The 27,358-nt window shown below is 41.3% G+C and overlaps 1 protein-coding gene across 1 annotated transcript in view; it reads left to right on the top strand.

Moving 5' to 3' along the window:
- The first annotated feature begins 210 nt into the window (after positions 1–210).
- Positions 211–27,358, top strand: part of TYR (tyrosinase) — a 44,019-nt gene continuing 16,871 nt past the window's right edge. The window contains exons 1-3 of the mRNA XM_033052133.1: positions 211–1,127; positions 10,526–10,742; positions 19,937–20,084. Coding sequence (XP_032908024.1) covers positions 285–1,127; positions 10,526–10,742; positions 19,937–20,084 — 1,208 coding nt within the window. The 5' untranslated portion in view covers positions 211–284. The remainder of the gene's footprint in view (positions 1,128–10,525; positions 10,743–19,936; positions 20,085–27,358) is intronic.

The raw sequence follows: 27,358 nt of genomic DNA on the forward strand, positions 1-27,358 counted from the left end.
CTAGGCAGAAGACGAAAGTTTATAATAAATGCCTGTATTTTGAAACTTGTAGGGGGTGGGGTGAAAGTCACTTGGCTTTCACCTAGAACATGTGATAATGAGATTAACCCTGAAGTGTATTCTGTGTGTAAATGCATCTCATGTAGGAATGGGGAAGGACATTGAAGGGTGTGTGCAGCAGAAGTCAGCAGTGAAGCATTCCTGGTGGAGGGCAGGAATTCCTTTCACACGCAGGCCTTTGGAGGGGTCAGAGAGAACACTCCACGCACTGAAGCATAACGCTGATGCTCTCCTGCTGCTCTGTCAGTATGCTGCTATTTGCCCTGGGTTTTCTGCTCGTCATCCTTCAGCCATCCACTGGGCAGTTCCCCAGGGTCTGTGCCAACGTGCAGAGTTTGCTGAGCAAGGAGTGCTGTCCCCCCTGGGATGGAGATGGGTCCCCTTGCGGGGAGCTTTCCGGCAGAGGGTCCTGCCAGAACATCCTTCTCTCCCAGGCTCCTCTGGGACCACAGTTCCCTTTCTCAGGAGTGGATGACAGAGAGGACTGGCCCTCTGTGTTCTACAACCGGACGTGTAGATGTGAAGGCAACTTCATGGGATTCAGCTGTGGGGAGTGCAAATTTGGCTTCTCTGGGCTCAACTGCACTGAAAGGCAAGTGAAAATAAGAAGAAACATCTTCCAGCTCACCACCAGTGAGAAGAACAAGTTTCTTGCCTATCTTAACTTGGCAAAGAACATCCCTAGCCAGGACTACGTTATTGCTACTGGCACGTATGCTCAGATGAACAATGGCTCCAACCCCATGTTCAGAGACATCAATGTGTATGATCTCTTTGTGTGGATGCATTATTATGCCTCTCGAGACACACTCTTAGGTGGGTCCAATGTGTGGCGGGACATTGATTTTGCCCACGAAGCCCCTGGGTTCCTACCTTGGCATCGGGTCTTTCTGCTGATGTGGGAACGTCAGATCCAGAGAATAACAGGTGATGAGAACTTCACCATCCCCTACTGGGACTGGAGAGATGCCGAGGACTGTGAGGTCTGCAATGATGAGTACATGGGTGGCAGACATCCCACTGACCCTAATTTACTCAGCCCAGCATCCATTTTCTCCTCATGGCAGGTAAGAACGGGCCAAGGAAAGGGGAAGGGAATGATCACATCTGATTTTAAGCATTAGGTGAGGGTGCACAAGATGGGATCTTAGCCACGCTGCCTTTCCTTGGATAGAAGAGAAAATAAGCAATACTAGAGAGCAAATCCGATTTTATGTGGACCTAATCTTCACTTAGAACTGTTCATTTGTAACTCTGTCTCATTTCTCTCTGACTGTAGGATTTGGCTTGTTTAATTAAGAACATAAAAGTAAAGTGGAAGGGGGAAAGTCATGCCTTTGTGTCCAAACATGGCCTTTAGCAGGTTAAACAGGTTTGATTCTGGTGTGCCAGTTAGGTCAGAGAAGCAGGATTTATGCACATGAATTTCTAGCACCACTGCAAAACATGTCAGTGGGTGACAGAATGATGGAAATAGAAGTAAAGGCTTTTCAGGCACTCTTCCCCTCTGCCAGTATATTCCTCCCATCCACGTGTTAAAAACTGTCAAATTAAACTAATCTTCTTTCAATGTGAAAACAAACAGACAAACAAGTAAACCAAAGCTTTAGAGCAGAGGAGAATCAGCTGTGTAATCCACATCAGTAGTTCAAAGAAATAGAGGAAATAATCTCTGTTGCTCAAAGGAACTGAGAGATAAATGCAACAGTGATTCCTGCCAATTAAAAGCACTTCAAATTAGCCCATAAAACACAGTGAAATTACATGCATATGTAAGTGATAAGGTCTCATATATGTGAGCTATAGTGTCCTCTGAGAAACACTGAGAGCATTTTTCTGGTCTCTTGCTCATCACTGCCACATTGCCTAAAACACAGTGACAAAGGTCCATTAGCTTCAACAGACACACTCCATCATGACAATAGCAACAGTTGCTTCTGGCGTTGAAGTCTGTGATTATGTTCGTCTAAATCTATCTTCTGTTTATTTCTGTAGCAACAGCCCAAATGAAGGCTGGGCAGTTTTAGTGATTTAACAGAGACAAATTCAAGCAGCTCTGGGATATTCTAGCATATTACAAATCAGCACCCAACTGGGCTTACTGGGCTGGTTGTGCTGTATTTAGTCTTGATTTGTGCCCTCCGATTAATAGAGGATGTGTATACCTCTAAATTTAAGCCTTTGGAAATTCAGTAACAGAGCTATTTAAGCTGTTCTCTGGCACACCTTTTTATCCCTCAAACAGGTCCCATTTCAGGGACCATTCCCAGGAGGATGCTTGTATAGAGACACCCTTTTTATGAGACTAAAATTATTTTACTGTCATAGACATAGATTATTTGCTGTCACTTGGCCCCACTGCCTGGGAAATTTCCTGGGCACATTTAATTTAGTGTAGGCATAGCCATTAAATAGATACAAACATGCATTTTCATCCCATTGTCTAAAATTCTCCTTGTTTCTAACAGTTTGAATCTGGATCAACTCTACTAGCTTAATTAGATTGCATTATCAGAAAGAAGTGGATCTTACGCTGTTCTGCACTGAGCTGAATAAATGCTTGTGTGAAAACTGTGCATGTGGATAAAATGAAACCAGAATTGCCCTGGTTATATGTGTCAAGTGGAGCTATTAATGCAATATATTAGATGAGATAACCAAGGTAGGGGGAGACAGGTAACGCACAGTAATCAGCAAGTTACTAGCAGGATTCTCTGAAAGGCAAGCAATTGTCAGGTAGTTGTGTTTAGCTGGTTTTTTTGCTTTTTATTTTCAAAGGTTTTATTAACTGCGTCCAGATTCTTCAGATATTTTCATCTTGGCAAGAAATACATAGAAAATTTATTAGTAGCAATTGATATATTTAAGAAAGAGTCAGATTTATAATTTCTCATTTAAAGTTAGTTCCTGCTAATAGTCTTAAAATAAAGATTTTTTTAAATTTTTTTTTTTTTTAACAAGCTGCTCAAAGAGATATTTTTGTGTAACTTTAAATGGTGCAGGAATAAAAGATATGCTATGTTTAAAACACATTCAATGCCAGTATACATAGGTAAGAGCACCTAAGTCATTTTCCTGATCTTTTCTGGAAATGTTTATCACTTATATTTTTCAGCTTCTTTTCAGAGTTCTGGAAATGTTACAATTTTATCAAAATTTCCAAAATAAGTGATAGCTTTACCTTCAAACACTTTAATTTCCCTCTAGTATCTTCCATCTATGTATGGTTCTCCAGTCTTATCCTGAGAAAGAATGAAAGAGATTGAACAGATCTGCATTTTCAGTCATGAGTTTGGGATAAAGACATTTCTTTATTAGCATTGAATCCAAATTTACACTATTGCGTAATAGGGAATAACAGTCAATACAGTTCCTTCAAGCAGCACAAAGTAAAAGATCAAAATACCACTCCAGAAAATCAAAAGGGAGCAAAAATAGCCTTAGCTTGAACCCGAAAACAGCCACAGATCTGCTGCAGAATGCTCTGATTATCTCAGCTCTGTAGCTAAACAGCATGAGTGGAAGGGAAAAAAATAAAGAAAAAGAGGAGGATCCAGAAATGTGAAGGAATTTGAAGGAATTTAGGCTTTTAGTAAGCATTTCAAATAAAAAGAGGGCAAGAGAAACCTTTGAATAGCACATCAATAATATGGTATCCTTTTAGAATTTTAAGTGTCTTTCAAAAGCATAACAAAACGATGCCTGCTATGCTGCTATGTTAGGAAATGGTTTAGATTTATTTTAAAAAAGGTAAAGTGCCTATTTGCAGAACACCATCCCTATTTTTTTTTTAATCCCAAAGAAAAGAGAAAATACTTTATTCCATTGAAGAGTTGCCATGGCAACACGGATACCCATGGATACATGCTGAAATTCTTGCTTTCACCTTACTTTTTCTTCAACATGCTGCTGTTACCACTTGGCTGAGCGAATTATCCATCCACATTTTTCTCATATTTGTCATCTAAGTGATACTTCTGATTCCTGCCTTTTTTTTACCAGCAAGACTAACAGGAATCTTTACTGGTTTTGTTTGTTTGCTTAGCTCATGCTTAGGGTGGGTGGGAAGGTTTTTCTCATGTTTTCAGTTGCTTGTTTGTGATGATTCAAGTGTTACACTCAGCATTAGTGCTGCATGAGACATACTAATGCTTTAGCAATTTTGGCAATTCCATGTCAACTTAACAGGAAACTATATGGGAATTGGAGATATTCCATGACATTTTGAGATTTTGTTGTTGTTGTTGTTTTAGTGCTCTTTTCTACAATTATTTAAAATAATGGATTTTAAAAAACAAAAAAAAAATCTAGTTGAAAATGCGCCTGCCCATGGCAGGGGGGTTGGACTACCTCGCCTTTAAAGGTCCCTTCCAACCAAAACTGTTCTATGATTCTAAATAGCAGGAGGTTAAATTTTTCTCTCTTCTGCACTGGAACTAATTTCAAGAAACACCTGAAGTCAATGGAGTTGCAAATGCATAAAAGCCTTCTGCAAATTAAAAGCAGAATCTTTCTGCTGGAAGTTAACGTTAGAGTCTGGGAATCCCCACAGTGTGCTAGACACAGGATGGAGAAAATAAAGTTGGAGAATCTGTGTGCTATTTCAGTTTGCTGTTGTGGTAAGCAGGAAACACCACCAACTTCAGCTCCCTCTATTCTGTCTCTCCTAAGACTTGAGAGCAGCAATTGCATAACGTGGAGAGCTGGCTGCTCCCGAATGTGCTGGGGTAAGCCTGCTGCCAATTCTTTGCTGCAAGCATGGAAAATTTCCCTTAGCACTTCATTCCATATCACCCTGAAGAAGCAGTTACACAAAAGCAGAGCTACTACAAAACAGTAACAAGTTATACACATATAAAATAGATAAAATGCCTCTGAACTAACAAAGACAGTACTTTAGATCCATTACCTGAAAGCATGACTTCATAAGAAAAATTAATTCAGCTATTCAGACACAGTTATTTAATTCAAAGTACATTTTATTGGTGAGTTGTATTGCTAGCTGAATTGTCTGACAGCATCATTTGAAACATTATTTTACATCTACCTCTAAAAACTGCAGGAAATTTTCAGAAATACAAACACTAGAATCCAGCATTTCTTGATTCTTAAAGCAGCCAAACTTACATCCATCTGCCTGTGGACACCCAAGGAACTCACAAATTTTATTTTTGTTGAAACTTAATGGATTGTGGTGCCAGCTACAGGCTGGTACATTAAAAAGCAGGACCCCAAATGGAGCAACTATAAAGAAAGAATTTATGAAGTGTGTTCTTCTGATATGCTTACATGGATTATAAATTTGAATCACTTCCTATTGGAATGGGTACTTCTTCACATGCCACCTCAGGACCACAGCAGGAGGGTATCACGATTTGTGCAGAGCAGAAGCAGCCACTTGGGTATCCTCAGCCTCTCTGTCCCTGTGCTTGGTTGTCCATGGGATCCTGTGTGGATGACAGTGGAGCTGGGTAAAGTCAAAGAAAAGAATGTGCACCTTTAGAGGTGTGTAAATCAATAACTACATTAATGTCATAAAAACTGGAGTTTGATAATAATTCATCAGCAGAAGCAGGCTACCATCTCTCTCTAGGAGATATGTGTGACTGATTTCACTGCAGACAGGGAGACAGCAGCAGTGATGGTACAGCTTAGAGACAGCTGGAGAGCAGGGAATCACAGCCTGTCAGACCAGGAGGTGCTAGTGAAGACTTCATCAGGAATTTGTAACACACCTTCCTACTCCACCCCAGCACCATTTTGAGGTGCTTAACCGGGTATAGGTTTCCCTCTAGTTCTGGGCTGCCTTCAAGCAAAAAGGTGAAACTCAGCCAGCTTTTACTGAAGGTTAGAAAATACCTTTAAGGCCCCAGGTTTGTTTTAATGCTGTCAGTTTTTCTCATTTCCTTTTAGCACAAGTTTCACAGCTCCTCCAGTTTATGTACATGCCATAAGGGGAATAAAGACAATTAAGAACCTCATCCTTTTAGATGTTTATTAGAATTTCTTCAATGTTTTGCTTTGCATGTTTCCTCATTTTCTTTCAATTCTCTGCATGTTTAACTTTCCCAGCAATATTCAGCAGTACATGAAGAACCACATAAAAATATACACAATCTCTTAAAACCCTTTTGGTCTGCTACAGATACATCACCTTTCGAAGTTCCACCTATAAAAACAAGGTCCCAAGGCACAGCTTGTATCTGGGGATTTCCTTGCACTTTCCTTGTTTCATGAGTAAATGGCTTCTGGATGCCACTTAATTAGGATTAAATTATGCCAAGCCCTAATGTAGCCAAAAAAAAGAGAAAAAATTAAACCTCTTCATAGCTGCCAAATGTTTTAAATCCGGTGTGAGAGCTGTGCTTTAATGACGTTCCCAAGCAAGGTTGTGAGAATAAGTGGAGAAAGACAAAGACAATGAATCAGTACAAAATCTCTTTTGGCTCCATAACAGGACCCAAGGCTCCAACTCAGGAGTCCAGACTTCATGTAGGACAAACAGAGGTGAGGTGTCAAGGAAGGCCATGAAGTGCCTACATCACATCTCTGTAGCTGGCACACACCAGCAAGTCAAGTGGTTGCTCTGACTGCAGTCTGAAGTGATTCTTTCATGCTATCTGATCTGCAGCACAGCACTATGAAAATATGCTGGTACAGCTTCTGGAGGGGGGCTCAGTGGCCCCAGAGGAAAAGCAGTTCAAGGGCTCAGTTCTAAAGGACACAGAGGTGTGGATTAGCCCTTTGAGTGGCTCTACTGCCCCAACAAACTGAGGAACTTCGGGTCACTTTGTGAGTGAGCATCTATTTCAATATCATAGAGACTCCTCTTTTCCCAAGTGTTTAGGTGTATATTACCAGGGTTGAATGTCCTTGTGAGCACAGATCTAATAAGCAAAAGCAACCCCAAGAAAACTGTTACAAAATTCCCCAAAGCTTTGAATTTAAAGACAGCAGGCAAAAGACTGAACATCACTGAAATCTTCTGCAATGCAAGTTCCCTTTATTTTGGCACAGGGGCCGGTCTGTGCAAGCAGTTGCAAAACAAAAGATAAAAGGTTTTCCTATACGCCAGAGGTGTGAGACAGTAGCCTCTACAATCTGTTTTCTAAGAAACACTCTGAGGAGCTGCGTTCAAGATCTCAACTGCAGCGCACAGAGGGATATTTTTTGCTGGGTGCTACAAGGTCCAGCAGCAATGCTGCATATTCTGGACTGCCATCTACTGGTATTTGTTCTGCTCACTACTTACATAAGCTTTTCCTCAGAGTATCTTCCTAATAATTTCCCTGTAACTGGTGAATTCACACAAGCAGATGCAGCTGGAATTTGAGGATTAGACCAGGGTGAGCTGAGAAATTTTCTCAGGACTGTTCTAAAAGGGAATAAAATATCATGTTTTAGACCAATATGTTTATAGTAGAAAGTATTCCTGCCGAAGGAAAAGAAGGCAATGATGTGACCCATTTTATGTATGCTTTATGCAGATTACATCCAGAAAGAATCATTTGGCCAATCTATGTTCTAGTAACACTTACACTTTGCATGACTGTTAAAGCAACACATTATAGTTTCAGGATAGACCCATAATTAATATCACTGAAGTTAAATCTTTCTGGAAAAGCATGCTGGTTCAATTTATGACTGGGTCTTAATTTTTAGTTCAGAAAAAGAAATAGCAAAAGATTATAGACAAGTGTTTTCATTCCTGACACTTTTGTTGTAGCATTTCTTGACCATGACTTTCCAAATGCCTTGTAGAATCTGGCTTTTGTTTAGGAATAATTTGGTCAGTCAGACAGTTAATGATGGCTACACTGAGACATAAATGGAAAAAAAAACATTAGCACTCTAAAAATTTATAAGCCTCATGACATTAACAATTACATTAAATCCCACTGAAATGGATAAACAGAACAAAGGGGAAAAGTTTCTTTGTTTAGAGATATATTTAAGCTCATGCGTAAAGATTCCCTGTCTGAATATCTGAAAACTGGGTCTTGAGCACAGCATGTGATTCCTCTTTAAGATACAATAGGGATATATCCCCAGGGCAGTGGGAAAATGATGAAAGATAAGAGATGGCAGAATGGAGAACCCAGGAGATATGAACCTAGATAAAGCCCATAGGAGAGATAGACAGAAAATCCACACATAGGTAGTTTCTGAGTCAAGCAACAACTGAGAAACAGGTTGAGCTTCACCAGGCAAGACACATTTGCCTTCATCACTAATGCACTTCTGGGGATGTAGAATGGTACATTTTTATAAACAAAAAAATTACTAGAGCTCCTCCTGAATAATCCACCTATTTTCCTTCTAATGGGAATCAACTCACTCAGTAACACAAACCAACCATAAAACCAGCATAAAGCATAGTTTGTGTTTATAACTGTGGGCCTCTCCCTATCACAATCTTTCCTTTCTTTGTGGGAATTCTTAGAAGATACTCCTTTGGAGAAACACTCCTGACCTGAGTCACTCTTAGAGGTACAATCCTAAGCCATTTGGTGAGCTTCTGGGGAAATGACCTCATGCAACTCTGCTGGAAAACTACCTACAGCCTCCAAGGCACCTCAGTAGTTTTAACAGACATGGACAGATTGCAGCTAACAGAGCAGTGTCTAAGGATAAATTGCTCTGATAAGCTTTCTTATACACCCCCAAAAAAGATGAGAATATTTTTTCATTATATTCATAGTCATAGAAAATTTATCATTTAAGAACTCCAGATTCTTAAGGACTCTGTGTTATATCACCAGCTTCATCAAGCGTTATCTGTGAATTTGTCGTCAAATCACTTACAAAAAGATTCATCTGATCTCCTTCCACTCGTTCAAAAGTTAGTCCAGCAGCACATCAACTTGCCTTTGGCTCTGTCTTTAATTAGTTCAGAAGCACATCTGAGCCTCCAGGGTGTGATTCATCCCACATAATGCAGAAATGGAGCATTAAGTTGAACACCCTTAATTTTGCTTCCCTTGCTACTGCAGTTCAGAGACAGTTTCTGCATTGATTTTTTTACTCATTTTATTTCACTGACTTAGTCAATAGAGAGAGTTACGCACCCCTAGAGGTAGGTACATCTCACCTACCAGACATCTGGTTTGGGAGAGTTGAATCACACTCAGGAGATGCCTCCCTCTCCCCTGACTGCAGAGGTCATCCTAAGGTGTCGCTCCAATCTCATGGTTTCCACATGGCTAGTGTAGGTGAAATGAGTCTATCACCCACTTCCTTCAACAGAGAATCTCATGTTCTTCCATCTCATTCAAAGCAGAGATGATTGCTTTTACTCACCTTCTTGTTCACTGTTTTGGTCCACGAAAAAGAAATGTACCTTCAGGATAAAAGAAGTTGAGCTTTCAGTGTTTTTTCTCCTACAATGTCTCACTTACTAAGCAGACCTATTCTTTCTCTACCCAAATTTCTCATTAGCCACATTGATTACCTGCTAACTGCAGAGTCCTGTGTTTTAAAGGGATCTCTGGTGGTTTGGAGTTTTACTTGTTTTGGTGTTTTTTCAGAAGGAAAACAAAACAATAGACAGTTGAGCTTGATTCAGAACCTCAATGTTACCTGCTAAGGATACAAAACAACTTCTGGGAATTCTGAGCTACAGTTGTTCTGTTTCATTCTCATAGACCCACCATTGAACTACCTTGCTCTTGCAGGAGTCTCAAATTGGACTGGCAGCTTCTGCAGACAAATAATGACTTTTCATGCCATTGTCATTGGACTTTATCTGCGAACCCAGAACAATTATATAAATGATGCTGAATTCTGGCAGTATTTTACATCTTTGTCCTGCTCTCTGTTTAAGATCCTTTCACAATATCCATCACTATGGTATATAAGTTCATATCTGCAACATTTCTAGGAATTACAGCATCAAATTTTCCCATTTCATACTTGTATCATCATTGAGACATAGAGAAAGCAAGTGTCCATTTACCCTGACAAAGCACACACAGATATTTTCATAGTATGTATTTTCATATTTCAAGTCAATGTTTCCCACTTTCACTGAGTGGGGTAAAAAAACATCTGTGACTATGGCTTTTTTCAGTTGCCTGCTGAAAATCCTTCATTTAGCAAATTCAGCAGCAGTTTTAACTCTATGTCCTGCTGCATTGGTGGGTAACACTGAATTTAGCGTCAGTGAGTTTTCAAGAGCATGAATGATGTGATGCCTTAGTCCACATAGGCAATTTCAGATACAGATCAGTGTATCATTTCAAAATTTGCACTGTATTAGAGGGCTGTTTTCAATGAAATACATATACATACACATAAAACGTAAAAAATAATATATACTCTTGAAACAAACTTCTTACATTGTACATTATCTTTGTTCTTAAAAGAAATTTATCAAAGTCCCTCTTTTGTTTTTGGTGTGATTTTTGGGGGTTTTTTTGGGGTTTTTTGCAATTGCAACTCCTCTAATAGAAAGTGCTTTATACAGGTAATTTGCACTCGGTCTGAAGAGTACAACAGCCAACAGGCTTTATGCAGTGCCACAAGCGAGGGGCCTATAAGGAGAAATCCTGGGAACAACGATAAATCAAGGACCCCAAGGCTCCCATCCTCAGCTGATGTCGAATTTTGCCTTTCCCTGACTCAGTATGAATCTGGACCCATGGATAAAATGGCCAATTACAGTTTCCGAAACACTCTGGAAGGTAACATGCTTTATTCTGTTACACCATTTCCATCTGTAAATTGATTCTCTCTGGGGTTAGAGTCTTCAAACTCTGGGCAGTTTGAATTTATTTCATGAATAACAACTGTAAAAGAAAGAAAAAGTTATGCTTTCACCTGGAATAGCAGCAGACAGAAAGGATGACATTAAAGGTGTTTGATAACAAACTAGAAACTCTAGACTAGGTCAGACCCCTAAGTATGTTAGGAAATACTCTCTCCTGCCACAGTCAGCACTGAAAAAAAATACAGCACAGCAGAAAAGGAGAACATCCTATAATCTACTTGTGCTAAACCATATGTAACCATGTAGACACGGAGGGTACATGTTTTCCCTGGAATTCACTGTCTTTCAGGGAGCAGGCTGGATAACAAGGCTGAAAGAGGGTGTCGCCAGCTGGCACGTTATATCTACATCATTCCACTGTGAAACTCCACAGCAGACTTTTTCCCAAACTCTAAGGAACATGGATTAAGTTACCCCTCAAAAATGACATTTAGTATAATTTCCAAAAGAATTTTGTTGTTTATCTTAATTATCTAAATATTTCACCTGCTTTGAATGTTCATAATGGGCTAATAAGCAAAAGTTCTTTACTAAAAGAAATTCTTAATTATCTGTCTACTAAATTCTTTTGAATACTGTAAAATTGTTCATAAGCAAGGATAACACATTGTATATTTATCAATAAATATATTTCTACAACATCATATATCAGCTGAATCAAATGTGATCCACTTTTGATGTCCCAGAGCTTTTGGTTTGCAAGAACTGCATAAGGGCATGACAATACAAAATAGAGTAGAAGTGAGGATAAGAAAAGAGTCATTTAGATGATAAGAGGGATGAAGCAATTCTCCTATGAATACATGTTGAGAGAGCTGGGGTTGTTCACCCTAAAGAAGAGAAGGCTCAAGGGGAAACTTATTGGGGCTTCCCAGTATCTTAAGGGTGCTTATAAAAAGAAAGGAGATGGAGTTTTTATATGAGTAGATGGTGAGACGACAAAGGGCAATGTTTCAAACTGAAAGAGTGAAGGTTTAGATCACATATTAGGAAGAAATCCTTCACTCAGAGGATGTCGAGGCACTTGAACAGGTGGCCCAGAGAAGCTGCCCCATCCCTGAAAGTGTTCAAGGCCAGCTTGGTTTGGGGCCTGAGCAACTTGATCTGGTGAGTGGCATTCCTGCCTTTGGCAGAAGGGCTGGAACAAGAGGATCTTTAAGGTCCCTTCCAACCTTAACCATTCTATGATTCTAAGACAGCAGAAGTTTTAATATGTTCAGTCTCAGTCTTAATGCAGTGTGGAATGCCACAAAGCTTTTTTTGCGGGGGGGAAAAGTGGACCATTTTCTTTTTTAAAAATAGTCAGAAATTCAGAATTTGTCCACTGCAGCCTAGAAAGAATCCAGACAATAATGGTCTGCATCTCCGAACATAACTGTGCTTTCTGTCCTTGAAAACAGAATCTACATGAAGTATTGGAAAGAAAAAGGTGACATAACTGAGTAGAGGTTAACCTACATTTTACTCCATAAAGTGTGTGAATAGATGCAGAGGTTGGAGTAGAAGGAGTAGAAAAAAAGGAATTGAAGTAAACAAGTAATGAATTACTGAGGGTTTGCTATCATGCTACTGGTATTGCAAACAAAAGCAAAAGTACAGTCTGTGGGAGTGTTGTTTTGTTTCTTAACCTGAATTATTTCAACACAACTATACACCACAGGACCACAAACACTTCTGCCAACCAACTTATTTAGCTGACAAGATACTGAACTCCAATGTGAAGTCAACAATTCATGGCTAATGTTGAAAAAGATGGTGGAAAGTTTTTAAGAAATTTTACTGAACAAAATCCCTTATAATTGCATTAACTCCTCTCTTAAAAAATGGCTAGCTTAGTTTCCTGTTGTGTAAAAATGCCAAACTTCGATTGGTGACTTGCATTTACCGTGTCTGTGCCTACTTCTTCTTGACTGCATTTGACAAATCTGTTAACTCTTTGTAGTTCCTAACATTTTGTTCTTTTTCAAAGCAAAACATTTTTCAACCCTGCTTTACTTATTTGCACAATTTTGTGCCAATACACCTAAGGTCAAATTCTAATTCCTTTTTGATCCCAAGGAAATCCAAAGTAAGTGCATTGACCTTATTGGAGTTACTCTAGGTTTATAAAAGGTGATCACAACTAAGACAGTGACTGTAATTCAGCAGTTCCTGATTTACACCAATGTGAGAGTCACACCTCAATTTCAGTTCTGTGGTGAAAAATACTTGTGATCTCATAGGACATCCCCTTCTGGGCAAAACTTTATGCTTTTACATTCTTCAGTGCACTGGAACAAAGTCTAAAATTTTTATCCTTCATAGGGGCAAGTATCAGCATCATTATGAGCAGATGACAACAAGGTGGGCTGAAATTTCTGCTTGACTAACATAAAGTACTGCTGGAGAGACAGAAATTGTGTCACTGAAGAATTTGTATAGTTCAATAAAACACTCCCATGAGGCTGTGCCAACAAATTGCCCTGTCACTCTGACAGACCAGATTCTGTTATGAATGAAAAACAACAGGTTAAGAGCAGTTTACACTTTGCCCCTGGAAGCAATTATTTTAAATAGGATTTGTTGATTCATGTTCCTAACTGGGAACACAGCAAACTTCACTGGAAACTTCATGGATACAAGAGAACAGAAATCAGCCTAGTTTAAAAGTATCAGAAAGATCAGATATGAATTAGCTGACTGCAAATTAAGTAATTTGGCTTCTTTTTTTATTTCTGTTTTGGTGCTGCTTCCTAAGAATAATAGATGGCTGAAAAATTTAGATTTTCTTTTTTGTTATGAGCAGATTCCACAGTTTAAATTAGTTTATTCGCAGCAACTTCAAATGAAAAGCAGGGTCTTCTGAGTTTTGTACAAAGAACATGTAAAAAATTGTAAAACCCTGTATCACTTTCATTATTCATAAATTAACTCATGACAAATTTTATCAAGCCAAACCATGTCATAGCATTCCATTGTCTGTCACAATTATGTATTGTTACTGCTATTCTGTCATGAAATAATGGAATAAAACATCAAACATTTCAAGATGTAATTTCATTTCAATAGGACATTTTCTGTTTTTTCTCTGAAATGAGAAATTTTCATCTGGAATAATTTTCTCAGCATTTTCACAGCAATTCATAAAACTATAGAAAAAATGGTTTCTAAAAATGAAGATAGCCAACAGAAAACTTCTAACTGAAAAAGTTTCAGGCTACAGCCAACATTCCTCACCCAGCTTGAACCTCCACCTCTAGGTAAATTTATGCTGCATGCTGAGAAAATGTCATCAAGTTGCAAAGAACCATTGCTAGAGAACTAGAAAGACTACTCAGAACAGATCACATTGTAACTGTACAAGACAAATTGTAAGGAAAAATAAGTAGATTGTGAAATTGTCTAAATTAGATAATTGCAAACATTCATTTACTCCAGTCACATAGGTCAAATTCTATGGATCTTGCAGCTAGCTCACTCCAGAGAAATTACAGTAATAACACCACCTGAGAAAGTATGTAAGATGTAACCCTGAAAATTTTCCTGTGAATTTGCCAATGGCATAAATACTACACAAATATAAGCTAGAAGAACATCGCTAACTTCAAAGAGCTTCAAGAAAATGGCCTTAAAATTATTATATTCCTCCTGTTTTAAAGCAGATGCATCTATCTGATCTGATCTTCTTTAAATTGTCAAAACGTTATTTATTAAAGAAAAATCATACTCAGGGAGAATGGGGGAAACACCGGACTCAGATAGAGGATCATAGAATAATTTGGACTTGAAAGGACATTTAAGATCTTTGAGTCCAACCATAAATTCAACACTGTCTTGTCCGTCACTAAACCACAGAATCACAGAATCATTAAGATTGGAAAAGATGTCTAAGATCTCCAAATCCAACTATTAACCTGCCATTTTCACTATTAAATCAGATTTCCAGATGCAATATCCATATGTTTTGTGAGCACTTCCAGGCATGGTGTTTCTACCACTTATCCAGACAGCCTGTTCCAATGCCCAGCCACCCTTTTCATTAAGAATTTTTTTCCTAAAATCTCCTCTAAAGTTTCCCTGTGGAAACCTGAGGTAACCTCTTCTTCTGTTTCTTGCTGCCTTTGAGAAGGGACTGACACCATCTTGCTGTAGCCTCCTTTCAAGCAGCTGTGAGATGATGAGGTCCCCCCTGATCCTCCTTTTCTCCAGGCTGAACACCCCCAGCTCCCTCAGCTGCTCCTCACAGCACTTGTGCCCCAGACCCTTCCCCAGCTCTGTTGCCTTCTCTGGACACGCTCCAGCCCCTCAACATCTTTCTTGCAGTGAGGGGCCCAGAACTGAGCACAGGATTGGAGCTGTGGCCTCAGCAGTGCCCAGCACAGGGGGAGGTCACTGCCCTGGTCCTGCTGGCCACACCATTGCTGATCCAGGCCAGGATGCCACTGGCCTTCTTGGCCACCTGGGCACACCCTGGATCATGTTCACTGGCTGTCAACCAACAGGTCTTTTTCCAGTCACTTTTCCCCAAACCTGTAGCACACATGTTGTGAACCACCACTTCACCTGGTTGAACCTCAATTTTCCTCAGCCTATCAGTCCAGCCTGTCCAGATCTCTCTGCAGAGCCTTCTTCCAGTGCAGAGGAGGGCAGTAGGGGTAGTGAAGGGTCTGCAGCACATGTCTTTTCAGGAGCTGCTAAGGCAGCTGAGGCTGTTCAGGCTGAGGAAAAGGAGGGTCATGGGGGACCTAATCACTGTCTGAAAGGAGGTTGTAGCCAGGTGGGGTTGATCTCTTCTCCCCAGCAACTAAGAGCAGGATGAGAGGACATAACTCCAAGCTGTGCTAGGAGAGGTTTAGGTTGGACATTAGGAGGAGTTTCTTCACAAGTGTGATTAGACACTGGAATGGGCTGCCCAGGGAGGTGGTGGAGTATCCATCGCTGGAAGTGTTTAAGGAAATACTGGACATGGCACTTAGTGCCAGGGGACTAAATAGACATCCCAGTAGACATGGGATGTTTGGTCACAGGTTGCACTGCAATCTCCAGGGTCTTTTCCAACTTCATTGATCCTATTATTCCTGCCCTCTGGCAGATCATCCATCTAGCTCAGTGTTTTCAGCAAATTGGATCCATTCAATCCCCTCAACATGCAACATAGATACTTTAAAGTACTAGCTGTCCATACCACCGGCCTAGAAAGTAACACAAAACTAAAATTTATTTTGTAAGAAATACTGTTTTGAAGTTCAGAAACCCACTTGCAAAACTGTTTTGGATATCTAAATGATGCTAGGGGTGCCAGAGATGCTAAACAGCTCCCCAAGATAATTAAAGCAAATAGGATTGTTGGAATGGATCCTCCATTTCTGCAGCACTTTGCAGTGCTAATACTCTCCAAGCTCTGCATACCTGCTGCTAAGTGTAGTTTCAGCACTTCAGTCAGTGGCAAATGAGCAACTGAGGAAAACATTACCTGCTTTCAGCACATAAAGTTCTGCACTTGACTTACCATGCTTGGACTTCTATGGTCTCAGTTAGCAGATTACAAAATCCACAGTTAATATAATCAAGTACTCTATTAAAAGACATACACCTGACCCAATTGCATGCTCAATGAGAACCGCCTATATACCATCCTAAAAACTGTCAGGCAGCCTTAATTTTGAGCGACATCATTAGTTTCTATTATAATAAACTTTGCTCTAAATTCCGACCTGATTTAATTCAGCCTGGCTCAGTAAAGCTACTTCAAATCCTCTGAATCACTGCTGCTGATCAACAGTGTTACGAGCAGAGCAGAATGAGGTTTATGAAGCCCTAAAACTGTGATTTTTCTCTCATCCAAATCACTGGAGAAACTTCACTTTAGTGATGTATGGCCTGATAGCTATTTCTGATGCACCATAATCAACCAAGGACTTATAAGAACATCTCAATGTTACAGCTTTCTCTACTGGCCAAGATGATTTAAGAGCTCACTGCAGTCTCCTCCATCCATTTGTCTGTTGCTCTCCCTCCTTTTTTGGTACCGTTACTTGTTCTCATCATATCCTTACATGAGATTCTGCATTTTAGTGGCCAGGAAGAAAAGCCTGACATCCCACACTCCAGGGTAGTTTACTGCCAGAATAGTCGGTGAAATCAGTTCACAAAAGGGCTGATGAGGTAAAGTTAGTGCAGAGGAGAGGAAAGCACAGCATGGGGCAAGGCAGCTGGAGGAAGAAGAGTTCCCCTGTACAGAGACGAGGAACTCATATTTCAGCTCACTGCTTGTATCTGTAGTTTCACATCTACTTTAGACATGATTTTACTGCAACTACCTCAGCAAAGTTTCCTCTGAAAAAACTGTGAAGTTTCCACATGTGCTTTTTGGGTGACTGACTCCACTCCAGTATGTCATCCTGCATAGTTGGTTGTACTGAAGTCTTTTTAAAAGTTTGAGAGAAAAGAATAATACCCAAGCTAATAAGATACAGTGACATCACATCATGGCTTTATTCCCACTAACTTAAAAATTTATATGGAGTTTTCATAACAAGAGGTCAGATATTAGAACTTCTCATGTGTGGGATTAAACATGACATCACCTTTGACACTGACTGGATGCACTCCAGTTATCTGGAGTGCGAGGGTGGGGTTGCTAAAGCTGTTCCAGTACAGAGATTTTGATGATTAAGACAAATTGTTTATGTGCAGATGTTCCATGAAAAGCAGTCCAGAGTCAAAATGAGTATTCTGTGTATTTTTATGAATGATTAGATCAAGTGTTTGCAATGCATTAAGAAATGTAAGAAGCATCCAAAGTCTGATATCAAACATCTAGCTGTCTACCCAGACCCTGCAAAAAGATTTTCTTCCTTTATACTTAATGCAGTGGAATATAAGTGGAAGAATTGCTTCAGAATGATATGCAGATATATGATACCCAGTTAATGTTCACAGAAATGTCCTAAATTGACTGATTCCAATCACCATGTGCTGTGGCCAGCAGTAACATAACCGAAATTGTTGCCACTGCTTCCTGTGAGTTCTGGACAGACTGCCAATATACATTATTCTTCATAAGTAATATTTTACTCTGTTTTTTCCCTTGATTTGATAGCTAGGAAACAGTTTTCACCATAATGCAGATTTCTGTGGGCCTAATTTTCACTTCAAGAACTTTTGTCCTTTAGTCTTTATGTCACCAAGCAGATTCCTCCAGAATCCTGGTCCATATCTGATGCACTTAAAATCTGCATGTGTTCTTCTTTGTTTCCTAAATCCAGACTTACTTCACTTGAAAGACTTACAATGTTCATAGTAAGCCAACTCTACCTTTTCCAAATGTCCTAATCATGTTTTCAGCTCTGACTTCCCCTGAATTTCTCAAAAACTTTGTCATATGATAGACTCAGAAAGATTGATGGTAATTATTGCATTTTAGTTCTTAGGTACTATCTTATTATAAATAGCAGTGGGTTTATGCCAGATGGTCTCCCCTTGTTTGAAGAGGTTGACTGACAACCAAAAGCCCAGAGAGGGAATTTGGAGTGGCAAAGCAATGCAATAATTTCACACAGAAGATCAGAGTACCAGTTGGGTGTAAAACCCAGGTTTCCAAGTTCAGAGTATGACCCTACTCATAAGATAGCTCTTGCCACATCCGAATTAGTATTTTGTGTGACTTCAGAGAGGAGCAAATCCAGAGCAAAACAGCTGAAACTGTGGACCCAAATTCCATATTACACATTAGGGTTTTCACAGGGAAGGGTTTTTTTTCATACCAGCTGTAGTTCAGTCCCCTGAACTGAACACCCACTGATAGTCAGCACATTTCAGATTTTCTACGAAAGGAATCCAACTTGCAAAGTCAGAAATTGCCCTGTGGTGTGAGTCACAACATCAAATAGTAAGACTGTTGGGAGATTCGCTTCAATGGTATATTACTGATTCTCATTACAATGTTAGCTCTTGGTCCAAATTAATAAATAAAGCATGTGTTCAAAGTACATTAGGAATTTCCCATGGAAAATAAAGCTAATATTTTTATTTTCTCCACCTTGCAGATATGGTAAACTGCAACAATATTTGGGAAACACTGAGGACCAACATAATGATCATACTGTTCACATCTTTTTTTACTTTGATAATTAAATTGTGAAGATGTTTTAATGTGCCTCTACTATGCTTCCTCACCCTATAGATTACATACATTGTGAGAAGAAGACATCTTCAAATAAAAGAGACAGATATGAGAGATTTTGTGGCATAGGTCAAATATCAGAACTAGCATCAGGTTCAGAAACAGGCTGGGAAGACAGCACAGCTTTCCCTTTCTATTCTCTTGGAAAATCCCAAAGAAGGATCAGATGATTACTAGGAGTTCTTGAAAGTCGGTTGGAAGCATGGTTGATGGGATGAAGAGTAGGGCTGAAACATCAGAGTTAAATATGGACAGGCTACCAAGATAAAAACTAATGTAGAAACTTGTCTTCCAGTATTTCCTGCTTGGGAGTTGGTCTTTAAGCTCTTCCTAAAGCCCATCTTTTAAGTGTCCTCCAAAATAACAGTGGTCCATGAACTTTCATCCTGCAAATCTGTCTGTAAAAGATTATTGATTACTCATCAAATCTTTTTGTAGAGATTACAGTTTGCATTGCATTGGCTCCTATAAATAAAAGAATTTATTCTATAGAGACAAACATTAATAAATGACTGAGTATATGGTGAGATAAAATAGCCCATTTTATCTTGGGAGCCTGTAAGATTAAAAATGAAAATAAAGTTAATAAGTTTTCTCAACTTATAATAAATAAATGTCCACACATAAATGTCTATAGGGATTATGTTGCATTTTACCAGCCAGAGACAATGGACAAAGACATTTAAAAATATAAAGCAATTAAGCAGTGCATTTGCTGACATGCTGCATTAGCTACATGGCAGGAGTTTTAATTTAGCTTCTTTTAATTTCATCTTTGCTATGCCTTTGAAATATATTAGTACTCCTTTAGAAGTTTTCCTAAGCTCTTGTCTAAAAAGCTGAATGTAAATGAAGGGAAAGTAAGTACTTTGATCTTCACTGTTGCTGGAAAAGGAATTATACACATTGTCATATCAGCATATGATTTTCTCTTGAGTCTACAGGCTTTGCTGATCCACAGACTGCGATATCAAACCCAGCACAAAGCGGTTTGCATAACGCACTCCACATCTACATGAATGGCTCCATGTCCCAAGTGCAAGGCTCTGCAAATGATCCTATCTTTGTAATACACCATGCATTTGTTGACAGGTAAGTTTCAAATTAATTGTGTTTATTTCGGTGAGGGTTTTTTGGTTTTTTGGGTTTTTTTTTGGGCTTTTCACCTGCATTTCAAAGAGTGCAAACATGTTACATGGTTTTACACCCACAGCATTTTCAGATGTGTAGAAAGGAGCTGTGCTGCTATTGGAAAGCACACATCTTTCCTAACCAGTCTGTATGTTCACTAGATTAAATATAATTTGATGAGTTGACAAATGCACTCAGCTTTTATTAAAAAGGCAAAAATAGGTCTTCAATGATGTCATAATGATTAATATATATGGATGTGTATGTCAGGAAGTTTGGATCAAAAGTGAGTGACTCATTGTAACATGACTATAATCTTTTGGAGCAATTCCTTTACATTCTAAATGTCAGGGCTGTTTTAATTTCTATTCCATAAGGAAAATCTAAGGCTGCTATTCATAAATAAAGAAAAAAAAATCCGTATTTAAATGTGACAAACAAAATTATGACTGTCTCTTGATGAAAGAGAAGAGTACAGCTGTGCAGAATGAAAGGAGAGCAAACAGAAGGATATCATGTTTATTAATAAGAAAGGGTAGGAGAGCACAGTTTTGCAAGAAGCTGGTGAAATTGCTACATTAAGGGCAGTATTCCAAGATTTCATTTCTGTGTCACTATAGTACGTGTGAATGGCTACAAACAATTTACTCTGGACTGCATTTACACCAAATTGTGATCACTAAAGAGTAATTAAAAAAAATTAAAAAGCTAAGCAAAGAACTGTAAAAGTCACATAAAAACCACACAAACAACACTTGTTCTGGAGCAATTTATATTTTCTTATCCATATTCTACTTTTTCTCCACTGAATTTGACTATTACAGTAGTTTCACGAATACAAGCCGCACGGATTATAAGCCGCACCCCCGGTGCCTCGACAATGTTGCTGTCTTTGTCAATAGATAAGCCGCACCCCGAATATTAGCCGCACTTTCGTTCGTCGCGAGAATCCGTGCGCAGCTTTCACAAATTGGCCAATTAGTAAGAGGATCGCGGCATAGCGGGCTTTACTGGCTCGGGGCGGGGCCAGGCAGGCTCGGCCCGCTCATGGTTGCCGACGGGGCCGGGTGGCCCAGCTCAGCGCCACGGCTCGGCGGGGCTGGCCGGGTGGTGCTGCCGTCGCCGCCGGGCTCGCTGGCCCCCCTCTCCCGTCAGCACCGCCCCGCTGCCGCGTTCGCTCGCCCGGCTGGCAGGGCTGCCGCCGCCGGGCTCGCCGTCCGCCCCGCTGCCGCTTTCGCTCGCCCCGCGCCGCGCTTCGCGAGCGCCGCGCCCGCCCCGCGGCGCTTTCGCGGCTCGCGGTTCGCGGCTCGCGGCGGCGCTTTCGCGGCTCGCGGTTCGCGGCGGCGCTTTCGCGGCTCGCGGCTCGCGGCTCGCGGTTCGCGGCTCGCGGCTCGCGGCTCGCGGCTCGCGGTTCGCGGCTCGCGGCTCGCGGCTCGCGGCTCGCGGCGGCGCGCTCGCGGCTCGCGGCTCGCGGCGGCGCTTTCGCGGCTCACGGTTCGCGGCGGCGCTTTCGCGGCTCGCGGCTCGCGGCTCGCGGCGGCGCTTTCGCGGCTCGCGGTTCGCGGCGGCGCTTTCGCGGCTCGCGGTTCGCGGCTCGCGGTTCGCGGCTCGCGGTTCGCGGCTCGCGGCGGCGCGCTCGCGGTTCGCGGCTCGCGGCGGCGCTTTCGCGGCTCGCGGTTCGCGGCTCGCGGCGGCGCTTTCGCGGTTCGCGGCGGCGCTTTCGCGGCTCGCGGCGGCGCTTTCGCGGCTCGCGGTTCGCGGCGGCGCTTTCGCGGCTCGCGGTTCGCGGCTCGCGGCTCGCGGCTCGCGGCTCGCGGCTCGCGGCTCGCGGCGGCGCTTTCGCGGCTCGCGGCTCGCGGCTCGCGGCGGCGCTTTCGCGGCTCGCGGTTCGTGGCGAGCGGCGGCGCTTTCGCGGCTCGCGGTTCGCGGCGAGCGGCGGCGCTTTCGCGAGCGCCGCTTTCGCTCGCCCCGCCGGCAGGGCTGCCGCCGCCGCCACCACGCTCGCCGGCCGCCCCCTCCCGTCTGCACCGCCGCCGCGTTTCCTCGCCCTGGCCGGCACTGCAGGCCCCCGCACCGCCGGGCTCCCCCACGCTGCTGGCCCCGATTATGCTGGGCTTCCCCCGCTGCCAGGCAGCCCCACCCGCCGGCCTTCCTGCTTTTGCCATGCTCCCCTGCACTGCTAGCCCCACTTCTCCCGGGCTCCCCCGCCCTGCTGGCTCAGGCTCTGCCGCCCGCCCCCGACACTGCTGGCCCCGCCTCTGCCAGGCTTTCCCACCTCTGCCGGGGCCGGCCGGGCTCCAGCTTGGCTTGGGGCTGCCGCGGGCTCTCACTTCCGTGTTGGCAGCTTTTAGAATTTTGTTAATAGATTAGCCGCCCCGGAATATTAGCCGCACTTCCGGGTTTCCACCAAAATTTTGGTCAAATTGGTGCGGCTTGTATTCGTGAAATTACTGTACTTGACTACTGCATTGCTTAGGACAAAAAAAACTATTACCCTGTACAAACTTTCACAAATCTTTATGCTTGGAAAACTACTGTCTGATACTCTGCCTGCATGCAGGAAGGTGCCTATTGAGATGAAGACCAGAATGGTTTCTTCATGTGGGCCACTGAAGCATGTAGCACAGGAGGAATGCAGATTACAGCTTGTAAGCATCATCTTGCAGTCTCAGGCAGTTCACACCAAAACTCTTATATAAAACTTTATCTTATTTAACCAAAAAGCTAGTAGGTGTAAAATGACAAAATTGAAGTTGGGCTTTTTCTCCTCATGTATATTTAAAATATGAGGACTGAAAAAAATAATATCGTTTATGTCTAATTAAAAATCTATTTTATATATATATACATATATATATAATAAATAGATTATACATTTAATGAGCCTCATGATTATATTCCTCATATTTTATCCATCCAGAAATAGGGCATCAAGTCTTAGCAGGTCACCCAGGCATCAGTGGAATGGTTCCTTCAATGGCTGACCTACATGTCTTCTGCTCCTCATATCATAGGGTATAATTAGTTTTCTGGAGGTGTCAGTTTTGAAAATCTTTTATGTGAAAAGCTTTTCTTGAGGACATTTTAAAAGTTACACAGTGCAGCTTAGCTGTGATGCAGCATATCCATGCATTGACTACTTCACAGGATGGATGGATGAGGGTTTCAAGTGTGGTTACTAATCTTAAATCGGTGCCTGGAAATTAACTTTTCAACATCTAGACCATTAAAAAAAATGGATCAATTGAATAGTCAGAGAAAAGGAACACAGAAGAGAAAAAAATATGTTGTGCCATACCAAAAGAATGTTTTCTTTAGACATTGACACTTGCAGGAGACTCATGCACCTCTTGGTTCCTACTCATTGCAGAGTTTAAGGAGCATCTTGGTCTTCATGCTGACCCTTTCCACAGAGGAATTTCAGTTGTAGTCATTATGAGTCCCTGGAAAAAATTCTCATAACTTTAGTTATTTTCAATTTTAAAAGGCAAAATTATTTGCAAAAGATAACCTCATTAAACTGTACTAGTGTTGAGGAAATAAACCACTGTACAGGCTCTGTGGGGGCAATAGAGAGATGCATGATGCAAACTCATCCCACCTGTGGCAGAAAGGCGTTACCAGTGCTCTGCAGCTGCTTGGATATGGGCCTTAGTACACACAGATATAAAATCTGAGCATAATGCTGCCTTTTGTGCAGGTGACAGAAATGCATTAGCCTGAATGGGGTTACTTAGCAGCCCTATCTGTGACAGATTAATCATGCTTTTAGTTATAATTAATAAGCAGGTGACTGATAGGTACATACAGTACAATTTAGAAAACCCTGTTCCTCTCCTACGTAGAACTGAAGGGCTGAAAAGGAATTCTTCTCTGAGAGACAAGCAATAATACAAAGAATAGAGGAAGTGGGAGACAGTCTCCAGAGTAGTAGAAGCACATTTTTTGGCCCTTATCAGCTTTTCTCATTTGGGCAGAATACTTTTGAGCTGACTGCTATCACTAAATTGGGCCAATGGGCTTTTAACTAACTTTTGCCCTGTATCTTCTGATGACAGCAACAACCACAGCTCTGCCTGGGTTTGCAGAGGCAGGGAGCAGCTCTGTGCCAGGAAATCAAGAATGGTCCAGCACTTTAACCGTCCAAGTAGGATCCCACAGAGGAATTTCCTTGGGTGAAACCCAGCATGCAGCTTGCTCTCCCAAACTTTCATCCCCTGGAGATGTGTTCCCTTCCCATCGATTTCAATGAGGTTTTTGAGGAGCTGTAGAGCTGAGCTTGAGCTAACCCATCTGTACAGTGGGTGATATTAGATGCCTACGCAGCAGGGATGCTGTCAGGGTAAATGCATTAATGACTGTGAAATGCTCAGTTACAACCATAATAGGAGTGATAGCAATAAGGCAATAGATCATTGGAACTGATTTTGCATGGAACCATATGGTACAGAGGAGGATAAACAAGTGTATACGGAGTCTGGTGACAGGTGTGAGCCAAATGTTAGGAGTTGCTCTCTAATCTGAGCAACAGTCAGCCTACCATCTGCTGTCCCTCACCTTCCCTGCCCAGACCTGATGCATAAAAGGAGGGGAGGATAGATGAAGCTGAGGTGCACTTGAGGTCACTCAGGTGAAAGAAAAAACATTGGCTTGTAAACACTTCCATTGTTTTTTAGGTCATTCCCTTTCAGTAGTGCAGATGTATGCAGATGTATGAAGGCACCCAGGCAACAGCTTTCTTAGCAATGATTAATTGCTAAGAAAGGCTCCTTGCCTTCTTATTTGCTAGAAGATGTAGGGATCAAATCTCAGGGCTTGGTAAAAGCAGGTGACCACCGTGAAAATTATTAATTGTTAATTTAATAGTGTTAAAAAAAGAAAAAAAATGCAACAAAATATAAATTCAGCAAAAATAAGAGCTTTTTTAGCTCTCTTAAGCATTTCTCTTAATTGCAAATCTCTTTACTATTCAGATATGCTCTACAGTCAGCACAAGGGAATAACAAGGGAGGAGCCAACCCACACAAGCTGTAAGGAGCAGCTGCACAGGCCATGAAAGCACGAGCCCACAGTCCCACTTGAGATCACTGGGATGTTTTCTGTGCTCTGAGAAGGAACTCTTTCCTCTCTGCTGCATCTTTTAGACATTTCATCTCTAGAGGCATGCAGTATCTTCATCTGCTCTCCCTGCTTCTGTCCTTTGGATATTTCAGCTTTCTTCTCATTTATTTCATACCTCTGTAACTCTGGGTTTCCACACCCCAACCCAACAATTTCCTTAGGAAAAGCTAAATAGTAACAAGAATAGAAGTTGTCATTAAAGAGCTCCTTACAGCAACAGGGCCTCAGTCCTCACCCCATTCCTAAGTTCTGCAGCAATGGAAAGGGTTTATTACAACAGTGGGGATGACTTCCAAAGGCCCTGGGTTTAGAAGAAGCAATTTAGAAATAATTTTCTGAAGACACACAACAGATGTGTAGGATATCAGTCTCTATCATCTCTAAAGTCTAGTACTTGTGAGACAGTTTGCATATTAGTCTAGAGCTAGATCCAGATTGCCAGTTCTAGTGATGCCATCAATACCTGTTTTCTCCAGCTATCATAAATAACTGCACAGCTGAGAATACTGCTGCAACCACCATTATATTAACTCAATGCTCTTCTTAACTCCAAGGATTCCTTTCTGTTCATACTCTTTTGCTGCTTCTTTGTTCTTTTCACATCAGATCAACTGGTTTCTGTTGTGAAGGCCCTTCACTGCTCAACCCCAAACGATTGTTAAAGAAGCCCTCCAAAATGTTAATTATACCAATCTCTATTGAACACTGTTTTGGCACTCATACAAGTCCCTCCATACTACTCCTTAGTAAGTGCACTACTGCAGTCCCAGTGCATGGGTGCCTGGTCCTTCTCCTGTCTGTTTGCATCTCTGTGTTGTGCCTTGCCCTGTGTGCATGTTGTAAGCTCTGTCATTAAGGACTCTCCCATTGCACTGGTCTGTGCAGCACCTGGCATATCCTTAGCCTCTGACTGTGGCTCTCAGACATCAAAGACACAGGAGGCAGCAATTGCTTCATTTACTGTCAAACGGAATAGCAAAGACAAGACACAGCTAGACATCCCTGCTCTGATCAGCAGCACCCAATTCCCTCAGCCAATTTTATGGAAATTTTCAGTCCCTATGGATTCAATGTATTCACCATAATGCCAGTACCTTCTTCCACTTAGAGGAAAAAAAAAAAAAAGGTAAAACTATGGCAAAAGTGGAAAAAGTGATTTTGTTGCAAAAAATGCTTTAACAAGAGAAAGTTTGATTTTCACTCCCAGGAGATGTCAAAATAAAAGCTTCTTTTTTTAGCTCTGTTTTTTAAACAGAACATTTTCGTTTTCTCTTGAATGTCATCTCAGGCTTTTTAAACCAAAAAATGGCACAAGAAAAAACCAAGTTGTTCTCTTGCTTTGAAATGTTGACAGGAAACAAGAACTTATTTTAGAAATTAAAAACTATTTGCTTCAAGAATTTGGAACATTTGGAGAAAAGGAATTCAAAAAGAGTCATCAGAAATTCTTGTAAGACAACACTATGTCTCCAGACTTATTTAATACATGAAATAAGAGTGATTCTTTACCCTGAAATGTCTCCAGTGAGAGACAGCACAGATAAAGCATGAGGCCGAGGAATTATTTTCTCCCTTTAGTATACAAAAGCTTAGAGACACCAAAACTTTTGACTGAGGTGCAGCTGATATGGAAATTGTAGTACAATAATATATCAGCTAATAATAAAGTAGTCTAAAAATTGAAAATTCACTCTATAAAAGAAAGTTTTATGATTAATTTTATTCCTTGATATGGGCACAGCAAGGCTTTGTGAGGTTACATTTGCAAATGACACAGCCTAGAAGTCATATTTTTCTGGAGCTGAGTGAGCTACGGTTCGGAGCCACTTGAAATCTATTAGACAAAGACAGGTCAAGGGGTTTCCATTAGCAATATCCTGGGAAGAGAGGTCTGATCAGCATGCACAGCTACATCCCATCAGTGGGCTCTGTAGCACAGCAGCAAGGTAGCCCAGCTCTCACCCTTCCCTGATATTTAAAAAATCACCTTGTCACAGTAGCTTCTGCACACAGAAAGCAGCTCTGTTCCATCACAAGGGACTTAGAGAAAGAAAATTGCTCTCCAGCAGAATGTTTGAGAGGAGAATGGGCCAGGAATTACTTTGGTCACAAGC

This window comes from Catharus ustulatus, chromosome 2, assembly GCF_009819885.2.
Source record: "Catharus ustulatus isolate bCatUst1 chromosome 2, bCatUst1.pri.v2, whole genome shotgun sequence".
Taxonomy (NCBI): domain Eukaryota; kingdom Metazoa; phylum Chordata; class Aves; order Passeriformes; family Turdidae; genus Catharus; species Catharus ustulatus.